Genomic DNA, 15,318 nt, shown 5'->3' on the forward strand with positions numbered 1-15,318 from the left:
CTTGATTACTATCCGTCTTTCTGAGTAAAAATGGACACATATTTTCAAATTAAGTTTTCTCGAATAGGCGTAGATCATTTTTCATGCATGAGATATAATTTGAAAGGAAAAAGAATGGATATTAAGGCCATGATTTCATTTTTTACAAAGGATTGCCGAAAAAGCCTTAAAAACTCATCCAAAGTCGCCATTTGCTTGTGCAAATGAAAATTCAGTAGCATTACTTTCTATTGTTCTCACTCAGCCATGCATGAATTATGAACAATGAGTTGTGCATCAAATGAAAGAAGAGAAGTAAATCTTTCCATTCATGCATATCTGATAAAAGAAACATATGATTATGATCGCAAAAAATTGCAATGAAACTCAGTTTCGTTTTTTCTGGGACACGCTGTATATTGTCACAAAGAGAGAACATGGCATCATAGAGGGGAGTCATTCTACAACCAAGCTAAATGCCTTTCAAGGTATCAAATCTCTGCAGAATGGTCCAGTTCAAAGTGGCAAAGAGATACAAACGTGTACTTACACTGTAGAGGCAAGAGTTCGGCTCAAACTCACAGAATTTGCTGCTATTTATAACAAGTGAAAATTGTTGACTTGACATGCTCTGCTCCATCGTGACTACCTGACTGTATGCAACGATGAAGGTTGAATGAACTCTACACACATAGAAACAGGCATCAACTACACATGTATGAGCTACATTGTATACTGTATATCAAATGCTGTTATTTTCGTATAGGCCGACAGACATTTTCGCGAATGAGGTCACAGATATTTTTGTGAGATGTTGTTTTGGTGAATTGATACAATAGCCTTCATAAGAGCGCTATAACCTTAGCACATGGTGACATTTTCAAATGTGTTTAAATGTGCGGTCCAACTGTGTTTTGCGAAACTCCAAAAAAGTAAATCCTGGTGAAACACAGCTCATTCAGTATGCCAACAAAGTCTTTCCTAATCTCAGCCCTTTCATAATCTTTTCTCATCTTTCTTATTGTTCTTTATGCTTGCTAGCCAACGTTAAACTGAGGCCTACAACTGTAAGTATCATTGAAGAATGCACAATGACAGTGGAGGAAAGCAGTCATTGCTTGTGGATGCCATGATAATAGAGTCAGTCAAATGCACTTCACCACCTGGCAAATGAGTGACAACATGGACCTTTGTCATGATTTCTGGATCCTGTGCAGCGCTGAATTTCCAAGTTGCCGACAGTCAAGTATTAAGTCTGTAAAATACACATAAGGGAGATAAAAACAAGGAGACATTTTGGAAATGCTAGACATGCCCTGGTATCATGACTAGATATCACGGCTGTACCCCCCCCCCCCCTCAAAAAAAAAATAAAAAAATAATAATAACATCAACAATGACAAACACTGAAACTAGAAATGTCCCTATGACAGTTGGCAAGCCTCCGCTACAACAATGCAAATGTATGTCACATTAATCTCCCGATAGGTCTACAGTACATGTACATCTTGACAATATGAGATGACAGTTTCACATGACTGGCAAGAAACTGAAACTGAAATGACATATTTGAAGGTTTCATGCTACAGTACACCCCCCCCCCAAAAAAAAAAAAAAAGTGCTGAGCAGGTATAAATGCACATTCCTTTACATGACGTGAGTTTCTTTGTATGACAAAATTGGTTAAGAGAGCAATTGGTCGGTACTTGGAAATTTATAAAAATGTATGTGATTGAACTTGCAGTAGGTGCACTGTTGAGGGACAATCTTGATATGCAGGTACATTGCAATTATTTTGACCTCGAACAAACAGGGCCGGCGGAAATGAGGGCACAGCAAGTTCATGAAGTCTCTTTCCAAGATCTCGGATCTCCCCAGCAGATCTCTGACAGTTGAGATAAGATATATCCTTATTCGATTTGATTACGCTGTCAGTTTATGAATATTAGCAAGACTATTTCAAACCCCTGAAACGCTAGTTCGTCTATATTATCTGTTGAATTACTGACTACATCTTATAGGCCTTATAAGGGCTCTGTGTGATTGGTAGTCAAACTGCCTAAACAAGATGGCAAATCGAGCAAGTCTCCCCCGACCACGCCGTCTTGTCACGTGGAGTGGGTGATACGTAGACCAAACAGCATTAGTGGGGACGGAAAGAAAAGACCGAATTAGTCAGAAGTATGATACCAAGGTCCCCCAATACAGTAGCGAAAATGCTGTCTCAACAGATTACGAAGGGCAGGAAAGCCACCATGAATACTTTGAAACCACCGACCAAATCAAAAAAGAAAACAACTGTGCATAAGGCCGTGGGTAAAACTCCCGCCTCCACAGTCGTGGCGAGGAATGAGGCCGCAGACAAACCTCCTGCCTTTCCTGCAGTACATAGCACAAAGCTACGAACGTCGCAACTGGCAACAAACACGAAGAATAAAACTCTCGCTGTAGACCTGACAGCCGCGTGTAACATGATTCTACAGGCACTTCAAGAGGTGATTCATATCCAAAGCTCAGGAACCCTCTCCGCACGGGCCGAGGATACTCCAGGTTCCAAAGGCTTTTTCAAATTGAACTCCTGCACAAGCACTCTCATGCATGAAGTAATGGCGGCCCTACCCACACAGGCAGGTGATATGACAGGCCCCCGTAATACAGCACCATGCACTGTTTTGCGGGCTCCAGTCTTGCCTCAGCCTCGTCAGCCTTGTAAATTTTGCCAACTCAAGCGAGGTAGATAAACGTTGATGTGGAAAACCTGACATCATACAGAAAATCGTGAAGCCACATAGGGGATGGGGCAACTTTCCAGCACCGTGAAACTGCCGATATCGGGGCGCGTTCATACAATCAAGCTCGTTCACAACTACTAACAGCCTCCATTCATCTGACAGATATTTCTGATGAAGAATATAGTTATCATCGCCCTCGCGTTGCTGGCCGATTAAGAAGCTGGGCTGTTGGGGATTTCAGTTGATCAGCCTCTCATTCATCATATACTAAGTCTAAATATCACGGGTCTGTTAGGCCCCAATCTCACTAGGAAGGCGACCATGGCGATCTGTGACGATTTAACAAATCGTGGCATGATCGCCGTCCGTCTCCATTTTTGGCCTCCAAGGCGATTACACTACAGTTTCTCTATGCTCAACCTGCGCTGTAGGCGATAGTGCCATGATAATGCTACGACGCTGCCATGTTTTTGCTGCTTTTCCAAGCCGAGACACGGTGCTTCTGCAATCTAAGCAATCATACTGCTATATTTGTACGTTTATCAAGACCTCGCTACAACAGTGATACGATCGGAGCGACAGTGATACGTTTACACCTGGCTCATGTTACAATCTCGATTGGAGTATTAAATGGTTTTCATGATTTAATTTATTCAGGCAGATGTCAGTGTCAAACCAACATGGATATGCAGAATATGGTTTTACCCTTACATCTTAGCATTCTAGAACACACCAGTTTAATGTAAAATTGCACTATTAGTTAAGTCATCCATTCAATTATAAGGGTAAAATGGGTATATTAAGGAACTGGCTTACGAGCAAACTACAAATCATATCCTACAATGAGACAATTTCATGAAGATATATTTGAAAAGATTACAACATAATTTACTTTCATTGACTTGCAATGGTATATGACAAACAAACAATTTAATAAACAGAGTAGATTCAAACTGAGTGTACATGGGAAAGTGAATTTTATACACTTTTCTCCATGTCCACCTTCCTGGTCTGTGCATCACTTTTTTTCGTTCATGGTTGGTTAATGTTACGTAATACTGTAAAAGTGGTAATTTTCATGGGCGATTGGGGCCGCTTTTGATGCGCTTAACCCTAAAAAGACTGGGCTATTTTGGTAGCTCGAAAGACTGGGGGGGGGCCTAAAGGGCCCCCCCTTAAGATCTCAGCCGTGGATTGCGTGATCGCCGCGGAAATTTGTACAATGGTAGTGTGCGATGTAATCTACAAGATCGTATATTTAAATTTTCCGAAATAGTCTTCTTTTATTTTATTTTGATTAATTATGCTAATTTACGCGAGAAATCAGACTTTTTTATCTAAATCAGTAAATAAAGCTCCAAAAGTGCTCATTTTTGGTCTAGATATTCTTTGTAGCATTCTGAGCAAATGTACTTGAAAAAAAATTCGGTATCAAAATTTTTTTCTTATTTATTTTATTGTTTTATGAATTTCTTATGTATTTCATTGTTTTTTCGACCTTTTGTTTTTGTTGTTTTTTTCAGCAAAATTTGTGGCAGACCCTTTTTGAAGCATAATACTACTAAAACAAATTGATTTTAGCCATTGAGAGTAAAAATAAGCATATTTATATGAACCATGTGATAAAACTCAATTTGTATTGACTTTGTACACAAAATCACATTTTTGAGCCATTTTCGGTCTCACATGCATGTACAAAAAGTTATGTAACTTCAGAACTGTACCCCCGGGCGTCACAAATTTGGTGTCAAAATGTGCGGGAAACTCGAAAGAAAAAAGTCATAGAGCATCGCGGCGAGAGCATTGTGTGTTGCTGAGTAATCGCGCGAAATGTCGAGGGGGGGGCCTTTTAGGCCCCCCCCCAGTCTTTTTAGGGTTAAGTTAGGCCTAACGCATTGCTATCCCGTCAGAGTTACGAATGTGGCCCTTTTAATGTGCTCATGAGGCGATTGTGATACGCTCTAAAACCACGGCGACCTCGCTAAGGAAGTTCTGGACATGTTCAAAACTTCCATAGCGAGGTCGCTGACCATGGCGACGGTGGCGACCCTCCGCGCTTCTGAACTGCTCAAGATGGAAAAGATTTAAAGCGATCAAGCCATGATCTGCCACGCTTTATCGATTTTTGATGATCATTGCAGAATCGCCGTCTAGTGAGATGGGGGTATCAGGTCAGATAACATCGACAGCGTAATGACTACACAAGATTCTGCACAGCTTGATGCAGAACATCTAGCAGCAAAAAAGGATGTTGTCTTAGCAGAATTCATTACCAAATACTGCCCACAGCTCAAGGCTGACTCACCCTGTCTGGAAGGGAGTAGTGCAACGAAGCCCATTTTCTGTCAGGATCTGAACTGGATCGGAACTGAACTGAATGGAGTCAGACTTATACCCAATGCCAAATTTGTGGCAAAGAATCAAACAATGAGTTCCTCTCTGAATGAAATCTTCATTCCGTCACTAGAAACCCATTTATCTGTACAGCATGACAAATTGTGGTATCCAGTGAGATCTCTTAAGTGGTACATACACAAATCTGAGTCTCTTCGCACTTCTGACCAATTGTTTGTAAGTGTTAATTCTCCTCATGGTGCTGTTTCCCCAAATACGATCTCACGGTGGATAGTCCAGGTTATTAAATCTAGCAGAGAATCTACCACACTCTCACCTCTAGTCCATGCCCACGATACTCGAGGTATGGCATCCTCATGGGCCCTTTCTCCAGGGAATTCCCCTTGAAGATATTTTGAAAGCAGCTTACTGGCATAACCCTAATACTTTCACATCATGTTATCTCTCTGATGTCATTACGAAGGAGGTTGCATTTGCGTCAGCAGTCCTTTCCTGCCCGAACAGAAAATGAATCTTGCCCTGGACGCGTGTTGCCCTGATAACCAAGTGATTCACAGTATCCAATCCTTTAGTGTCGCTTCACAACCACTCAAGAGGATAATACAATAAAACTCACCACAGACCCACCTCCAATTGCCTTCTGTAAGAATCTGGCAAATATTAAATGAATAGGTAAGTAAAGCTAGATGAAGCAAATATGTATGCTTGGTATCAAACATTTTATCTACAAGTGAGCTTTACTTACCTATGGGACCCCATCCTCCATCTCCGCTCTGTGGTAATGACCTAAGCACCAGCTTGAAAGAGGAAGCGTGTGTGCGTGCAGGGTCTTATATACAGCACGGGAATGGGGCTCCCAAGTGGTTGCCAGGGCAACCAGAGTTCGAAGAACTTTTTTAGCTGCCAGGGGTTGATTCTGACTGGCATCAGAACGGCAAATGTTAAATGAATAGGTAAGTAAAGCTCACTCAGATAAAATGTTCGATACTGATATCGAACATTTCCACACTCTCCGCTGAACTTTGTCTGTTGGGAACTTCACCCACGTCACATCTTTCATCCATGGATATTTTCCACAATTTCGTCATTTGGCATTAGCGGCCCAGCATTGGGCTGCTTTGCAGAAAAATCCCATCTATCACATGTAGAGTTACAGATTAGAAAATAACTCTATCATCCCCGAGATTATAAGACAGATTTTGAGACAATCTATAGATATATAGATCCTATAGATTTTGGATGTGCCACTCCCAGTGTTCTGTCTTTTATAGGGTCAAAGGTCATATTGTTGGTGGATAGTTTAAGTGCCCTCTCTAGTGCCGGGGGATACAATCGCATTGCGCGGTAATGGACATTTCTATTTGGATGGCAGTTTTCAGCAGCTTTTTTCCTGCCTTTCAAGAATGAAAATGTAACTGTTTTGCATTACATGTACATATAATAGTTTTCATTTCATTCCTAAGATGGCAGCTGACATCAAAACCCACCAAATTATCTAAAACGGAAAATCTCCTCTGACTTTCAGTATTTGACTTTTACCCCCCCCCCCAAAAAAAAAAAAAAAAAGTTACCTGATGGCAATTTCGTGGGTTGGGTGATACAGGCCATTAATGATAGACTTCAAGAAAGAGCATACTTAGCTAGTTATACACTTGTACAACCGACGTACACAGTGCTGCTGGGTGTCTCTATTCATTAGGGGCTGGTGTTCCACACATTTCAAGAAGTTTCTTCTCTGTAGCTGCATTAGCTCTTGCACCCCCCCCCCCTGCATGGGAAAATTTGTACTTTTACAGTATAAGAATCCCACTCAATGATCAATGATTAAAGCACAGAAATTTAATTTCACCATGACCCCAGTATGAGAGCACTGTAATTACATTTGGGAGATTGGCCCGGAAGCTCTGGGGAGTCAGAGTTATAATTATTGTGTCCACACAATGCTTAAAGGGTATGGCTAATAGCTGATCAGTGGGAATCAGTGGGAATGCTGGGGGATGATTGTTCCAATCCCTTTGGGATTCATTTAAGAGTACATTATATACAGTAAACCTCGCTTGAGTCGACATCGCATTAAGTCGACAACTCGCTTTAGGTAAGTCGACACGATAAAAAAGTTCTGATTTTTGCCTTTGTTATTCTTTGAAAATTTCCTCGTATTAGTCGACATTTATAAGTCGACAACTCGCCTAAGTCGACATGATTTTTCAGTGCCAACTGAGCTGAAATGCATTTTAATTCCCTCGTCTAAGCCGACATAATTTTTCGCTCATATTCCTATCGCAGTTCCCTGAAAAAGAATTGTTTTCCTGCTCCGATTCGCATTTCTTCTCGCTATAATTTGCCAGTGTACGGCGAGGTAGCGTTCGCGCCATGCATCCATTGTCTTGTACAGTGGAAACTCGATATAACGAGATGGTCGGGACCGAGTCATTTTCCTCGTTATAGCCGATATCTCGTTATATCAGTAGGCATAAAAGAAGGCATAAAATAAAGACATTAATTTGCACATGTGGGACTACCCATCATATTTCAATCAATACTGATAACTTGATATTGTGTGTGAGGGAATTACTCACCTTTATGGGTAAGAAGATGTTTTTCGCCAAGAAAATCCAATATCAAGAATGTGTTTCTTATTAATTGTAGATGTTTGAATTTGTAAATTTATATAGCTTGCGATTGTATCAATACAAGATCGTCTGTGGATTGGTATGTGGTTATCGTATGGGTGTGTGTTGTGTGGAATGCTTGAATAATGGTCTGCACAATGCTGTGTGTGTATGTGACACATTCTGTATGTACATTATGACTGCGTGTGTGTGAAGACGGGGAATTCCCTAAGTAGAAGGCCAATCACAGCATCAGATTTCCTCACACCTGCTAAACGTCATGATGATGTCATGTATACATATGGCCGTCCCACTACATTAAACCTTCTGCATGTATCAGTGTGCGTGCACACACACACTTCACACGTACAACACGCAGTGCTAGCTGGAGTGCTTAATGATTATGTGTGTGCAAGACAGTTTTTGGCGCATCAAGCTTTACAATCTCGGAAGATGATAGCACAGGCGAAGTAAAGCTTTACCGAAGGCATTTTGCTTTACCTCGCTATAGCAGGTTTGATTGACTATGTTTTTCTTTGTTTGGAAGTCACAAAATTTATCTCGTTATAGCAGTTATTTCGTTATAGCCGATCTCGCTATAAGAGTAGCATTTTACATAGACTTGTGTGGAAGGAAATTTGGGACCGAGAAAATTTCCTCGTTATAACCGATATCTCGTTATAGCAGTGTTCGTTATACCGAGTTTCCCCTGTATGCCTGAATAGAAAGGGTATACACTCATTTACACTGGAGAACTACATGTAGGTGTTTGTGTCTGTGTGTATCGTTTGGTGCAAGTCAGCGTGATGAAACTTACGGTGCAAACGTGGAGCTAAAGCTGCATGATCCAATGAGGGTGCAACGGGAAATATTGTTCTTGAACATTTTTTTTTCTCGCTTTTTGTTTCGTTTAAAATTACATGCATTGTACTTTGGGATGTACAATTACTTTATAGGCTAAATCAAAAAGATATTTTGTGTGATTACAGTCAGTAACGTACACAATTTTGTCAAATATACTTAATATCACACCTCTGTGCACGCTCATTATTTAGAAATGGTTGTTCATGCAGCTTGGAGGAATATGTTTGTTACGGATGATTTTGTTTATCTGAAAACGTTCTCAAAACGCATACATTTTGTACACCTAGGTCCTAGTAGATATTCATTATCCAAACATGTAATAGGCCTTTTCGTTAAATCCAAATATTCTGAAGTTAATTATTCCAAAGCGGTGTTAGAAACCTGGGCCCATTTCTAGAAACTTAATTCGAATGCAACTATAATTAAATGCAACTCAATAAATCAAAATGCAAGTGTATCAAATCACACGCATCTTTGCATTTGATAATGATATGAATCTAGAAAATGATTGTACGAACGTGAAACTCAATTGCATTTAAACGCAACTCTAAAAATCAAATGCAAGTCCATCATATCACATGCAACGCTGTGTTTAAATGCAATGAGCGTTGCAGAAAAGACTTGCGGTTTTCGTATGAAACTAGAAACTGCATTTACCAGGGTAAACGCATCTCTAAAAATCTACGGAAGTGCGTTAGTGTTGAACAGACTTACATTATTGTTTATTTCTTGCGAAAAATTGACAATTAAACGTAACTCTGAAAATCAAATGCAAGCCCATCAAATGACACGGAACGCTGAAAGGACTTGCGTTTGATAATCATACGAAACTAGAAAATTGTAGGAAACTTAAACACAACTCTAAAAATCAAATGCAAGTCCATCAAATCACACTCGGCGCTGTATTCAAATGCAAGAGCGTTGCAGAAAAGACCTGCGGATTTTGTACGAAACTAGAAACTGCGTTTAAACGCATCTCTAAAAATTTATGGAAGTGCGCTATTGTTGAAGACTTGCATTATCTTTGATTTCGTATGCACATTTAAAATATCAAACGGAACTTTCCCCATGACCGAACTTAGTCTGCACTAGCAGGGGAAAGACATCGCAACATTTACATGTTTCAAATGACCGAAACGCATGCTGCTTCACGAAATGTCAATGAAAAAATGGTAACAAATTACTGTTACAGTTCGCTATGCAGAAGGTTTAAATCTCAGTCCAAAGTTGAATTAGTCCGACAATGGAAAGAGGTTTATTTTTACGAAGGTTAGTTAATCCGAAAATAGACGTCGTTTTCGGATTAACAAACTTTTCTTCTTCTTCTTCTTTTTTTCAGACGGACCCGCGCCGTACAGAGCGGTAATGCTGCGAATCTGAGCGCAAGAACAATTAATTTTCAGAGTATGGCAATAGAAATTTCAGTAAAACAAATATAGCGACTTCCAGAAGGAAAATCATACATATTTCAACTCAGTCGGCACTGAAAAATCATGTCGACAGAATCATACAAATTCACACGCATATCTTTGCAGCAACGCACTTGAATTTAAATCGTAAAGTTGCATGCGATTTGGGGAATTTGCGTTTGATTTTTCAAATCAACTTTAAAACGTAAAGTGTCTGGAAACGGGCCCAGGTTTTCGATCCCGCGGTCTCAAAATCTCTCTAGAGGTTTGGGAATTGTGCGATGTCGTTCGTAATCCGCGCGAGATTTATGCATGAACTAAAACATTATTGTTGATGTCAGTAGGCATATTTTGGCAGCAAAATGAGTAAGATTTGGATAGCGATCCGCATCGTGATCCAAATCTTACTCTGTAAAGGGGAAATTAGTTTTAATTTATAAGTCGACAAAATGTCGACTTACGCGAAAGTCAACTTTTGCGTAAGTCAACGTGTTTTGCTCAGTCCTGATTATGTCAACTTACATGAGGTTGACTGTATCTATTGTGTGAACATTATTTGCTTCAGAATCGTCTCATATTCAAGTAATGTGCAGTTTAATGTTTGCAGGTTAGCATGCCTGTACAGTGATGGGGCGATCGTTAACGGCCCATTAAACATTAAACTGCACATTACTTGAATATGAGACCATTCTGAAGCAAATAATTTTCACACAATCAGAGATGCCACAGGGAGCTGTCCAAATTTCCTGAAAATCACATGCGAGGGAGCGAAGCGACCGAGGTGGAGGGGGGGTGGGTGTGGGAGGGGGGTGTCCCCGCTCCCACGGTAAGGACTTTTTGTTATTTTCAGAGTAGAATTATGGGTTCTGGTGCATATCTAAGAGGGGATTTTCACTATTTCTGTGCTTTATTGGTACTTTAGCCATGTTGTAATCAGCCAGTTGTAATCAACTACCTGCAATTGTTACCTGCAATATCGAAAATTTTAGAAAAAGTAGTTTACAAGCGTCTCCACTCGTTCATGATTGATAATGAAATATTAAATGCGAATCAGTTTGGTTTTAGGAAAGGATTTTCTACCGATTATGCTATAATTAAATCTGTTGATAATATTATTGATGCGCTTACTAAAAAGGAGCACATAATTGGAGTTTTTATGGATCTTAGTAAAGCGTTTGACACTATTGATCATGACATTTTACTTGAAAAATTACATAATTATGGTGTGAGAGGGACTACTCTGTCGTGGTTCAGAAGTTATTTAAGTCATCGAAACAATATGTTGCATTTAAATCCACTCACTCAACATATTCTAACGTGTCATGCGGTGTCCCTCAGGGATCTATCCTCGGGCCCCTACTCTTTTTGATTTATATTAATGATATTATTAACTCCTCTCCTCGTTTAAATTTCATCTTATTTGCAGACGACACCAATGTTTTTTATTCCCACAAGGACATTGTAACACTGGTCAGGGAGGTGAGACAAAAAGGAGTGGGCACTCTGCCCTGAGGGTTTTCCCTATCACTCAACACAGGATTACAAGGGATCAGTGCCCCAACGAACAAGTAAACGACCTCTTACGTAACGAGGTCAGTCTGATCGTTATCACTGCTGTTTGATGTTCGATCCTCGGGGCCGCGGTGATTTGGCCCTCTATCGTTAGGAGTATGGACAGGCCAGTTGACTTGTGTGTGTTCACAAGGACGTGTATGAGGGTTTTACATTCTTTATGCAGGCTCACACGGCATATACTCTTGGGACCTGCTAGTCTAAGAATTCAGCTCTCGATAGATACAAAAATCATGAAAATCGGCCAAGAAGAAGTTGAGTTTTGACAATGTAACTGTTTAACAATAGCCATTGTTTTGTTCTTGTCTTAATCAAATTACGACGCAATGTCAAGTGTAAATCCTGACTAGTGCTGACGAAATTCACCTGTAGATCAGCAGATGTTGGGGTTTTTCTTTAGTCTGATGTATCACTTCATTGTTCGCTCGTGTTGGTTCTCTTGTCATATTTTTTGGGAAACTTGCGTACATCCGCCAAGACATGTTTTTTCTGGTCCCACTAACATATTTTTGAGAGCAATTTTAGTTCTCCAGGGGATGAAAACACAATTTGAATGTTTTTTTTGTTATATGCTGGGGATATATTGAGGCAGGAGGGCTCGAATCTACAACAGAGTGGTCATGATGGAGACTACTATAGGACCTAATCTTGGTGAAATAACTTGCCTCCTTGCCTGGTGTATGGTGAAAACATGTGAGAGTTCAGTGAGAGCTGAACTATCTCACATGTCCTGTATCACTGTATGCCTGATAAGATATTCACCATGGCGCTTTTTTTGTCTGTCTCTCTGTTTTTGTTTTATTCTTATTTGAAAGCTGAATGGGTATTTTTATGATGGTTGTTGCTGTTGTGGTTGGTATTTTCTGTGCTAGCTTGGTGTTAAAATTATAATTATCATCAGACATTATTAGGGCCTGTGTTCCACTACTCAGCTGTTCATGTTTCCTTCATATTCTTACAATCAGTATATTATTATTGGTGCTGCTAATCATTATTATTAAATGTTTTTAAGTCTGTGTTCATTTGTTTCCATTTCATGTAAAAGTTATTTCACCATAATAGCATGCAAAGTACATTTGTTCCCAAGAAATCTTATAGTACATGGACATGTAAATGCACATAAATTATAATACCTTGAATACTAGCTGCAAAATTCAAAATGTGACAATGCAATCAGTTCACTGCACATCACAATGCACCAGTGTTGTTTGCAGGCACAGCAATGGGTAATGCACCAGTATACACCACCCACCAGTACCACGTGGAGTAATCCAGGTTCTGGCCAGGGAGGGGCGAGACCCACCAGCCTGTTGACAAGGATTGCGCATGTGCACTGTGCGGCCAAGCGGCAGTAATCTAGTTAGTGGAGTGGTCTCTTGGGGAATGCGGCTCCGAGGATGGTTCAAAAGACACTAATCCAGTGCCCACTCCTTTTCCTCTCACCTCCCTGCACTGGTTGATACATTAAATACGGAATTAAGCAACATCTCGAAATGGTTTAGAAGTAATAAGCTTTCATTGAATATTAATAAGACATGTTTTATACACTTTCATACGTTGCAATCCCAACCCACCCTTCCTCAAAGTATTTTTATTGATGATATAAACATTGCTGAGAAACATTCAACCAAGTTCCTAGGAGTGACCCTAGATAGCAATCTAACTTGGAATACTCATGTTCAGAATATTACAACAGCAATATCTAAAGCAACTGGTGTTTTATGAAGAATAAAATATTTAATTAATGATCAAACTTTAATTATGTTATATAACACTTTATTTTTACCATATGTAATGTACTGTAATATTGTATGGGGCAACAGTAGCAAAACAAAATTAAACACAATTTTTCTTCTCCAGAAAAAGGCTCTTCGTATATGCACACATTCAAATTTTTTGACTCACACTGATCCCATATTTTATCGCCTAAAAACTTTGAAGGCCCATGATATACATCTATACCTAACTGCCATATTTATGTATAAACACACTCGAAATTTATTACCATTTTTTCATAATACCCTAGTAACCAATGACCATATTCACTTATACCCTACCCGTCGTTCCCATGATTTTCATTTAAGTAATCCGAAGCTTTTACTTGCTCAAAAGTCGATTAGACATCAAGGTCCGGATACATGGAACACTCTTCCTGAGGAGTTGAAACAGTGTGCCTCCTTGTTTTCATTTAAAGCAAACTTAAAGAAGTACATTTTATTACAGTATACTTCAAATACGAACTAAAAACAAACAAATTATAAAACTAATGTTGGTCTCCCGATAGCAACAACGCATATCGTCCCCTCTTTCAGTAAACCAATTTTATTATTCTAAATTCCAGCCTTCTGCCATTGTGCACCTTCAAGCACCTTCAAGCACCTGCACACACATTCACCACCACCACCATCACACACTAGAGTTTATTTTCCCCTGCTACCTTCGCAGCAGAATTTACATTGTTACGAATCTAGTACGTCCTTATTTTTTCCTCGGGCCGGCCATCTTTTCAAGCAATGCTTATAATGGCGGCCCTCTGCATAATCGTTTCTTAACTATAAATGTTATTCTTATCACTGCTGCATAGACATGCATATTGTATATTATATTTCTTTCATATCGTTGTTTATGCAAGTCAAAAGACTGTGTTAAATTTATTTCATATATTTCCTACATGTTCATGATTATGTATCGTGGTTTATGCAAGTCAAACGACTCTGCGTTGAATTTACTTTGTATCATTTCCTGCATCTTCATGATTATGTAACTTATGTATATTGATTTGCAGAAAATAAAGTATCTATCAAACAAACTACACACGTGCTTCTAAAATAAAGATAGTAGTACAGTAAAGCTAATTACATGTAATTCATTGATTCCAGCGCTGACACCTATCAGTATGTGAATATAGTATACTGTATAATAATTCACATACTGAATTACTGATATTTCTCATACTTGTCATCACTTCTCATTCACATACTGAATTTACTGATACTTCTCATTCACATACTGAATTACAATATGTAAATACCTATGTTAAGATGATCAGTTATATGCAGCATAGAAGACTGTTGTTTTGTTGTAATTTTATTGAAAAACATGTAGTTATTTTTAATTAATTTCCATTGCCCAATTTCACCATTCAAAAACTGTGACACGTGCGTGCACAACGCAATACGCCTTAACTATGCAGCACTGTGCATGGTGCCTACCAAGCATTCACATAAGAATTGTTTGCTCAGAATTCTTGACTTTGCTGTTATGGAACATTAATCAAACACATATCACATTAAAAGTAAGATTCTAACCTTTCATTTGAGACAAAGTTTGCTGAAAATGCATTCGGCTAGTCGAAGCGATTTATTTGGAAAACCTTGCGTGTCACGGCGAGATCAATTCATTTTGCTTCCATCAGTGACTCCCGGTGATCTTAGCCCGATTGGAGCCGGCTAGAAGAATGCAGGGAAACGTACGCCGCATGCGGCTCCTCCTCGCGGAAGGCCGCCGGGCACTATGGTCGCCTGTCTAGCTCTAGCTGCTTCGCGGTGTGCGGTGCGCGATTCACATGCTTTTCTATGGGAAAAAATCTCTGTTCTTTCAAGTTAACTGAAATAAGCGATTACTTTCGGTACTACAAGCCAATTTGAAGACCGCATATTTGAACAGGATAATACCGATCGTCGGTACTACCGCTCGTAATACGCATTATTACAGTAATCAATGCAATGACGACACTCATCAAATTGGCAAATGCTTTGAAAGAAAAACATCGTTGCTTTCATGCTGCATGTATTG

At 39.5% G+C, this 15,318-nt stretch overlaps 1 protein-coding gene across 2 annotated transcripts in view; it reads right to left on the minus strand.

The window, feature by feature from the left end:
• Nucleotides 1-297: 297 nt before the first annotated feature.
• The window catches only part of LOC139744910 (leucine-rich repeat-containing protein 61-like), a 39,084-nt gene continuing 24,063 nt past the window's right edge, over nucleotides 298-15,318 (minus strand). For both annotated transcript variants that reach the window (XM_071655324.1, XM_071655325.1), the window contains exon 4: nucleotides 298-1,234. In XM_071655324.1, the coding sequence (XP_071511425.1) occupies nucleotides 1,173-1,234 (62 nt within the window). In that variant the 3' untranslated portion in view covers nucleotides 298-1,172. The remainder of the gene's footprint in view (nucleotides 1,235-15,318) is intronic.

Source organism: Diadema antillarum, unplaced genomic scaffold, assembly GCF_040938485.1.
Source record: "Diadema antillarum isolate AM-2024a unplaced genomic scaffold, OU_Dant_1.0 seq00001218_RagTag, whole genome shotgun sequence".
NCBI lineage: Eukaryota > Metazoa > Echinodermata > Echinoidea > Diadematoida > Diadematidae > Diadema > Diadema antillarum.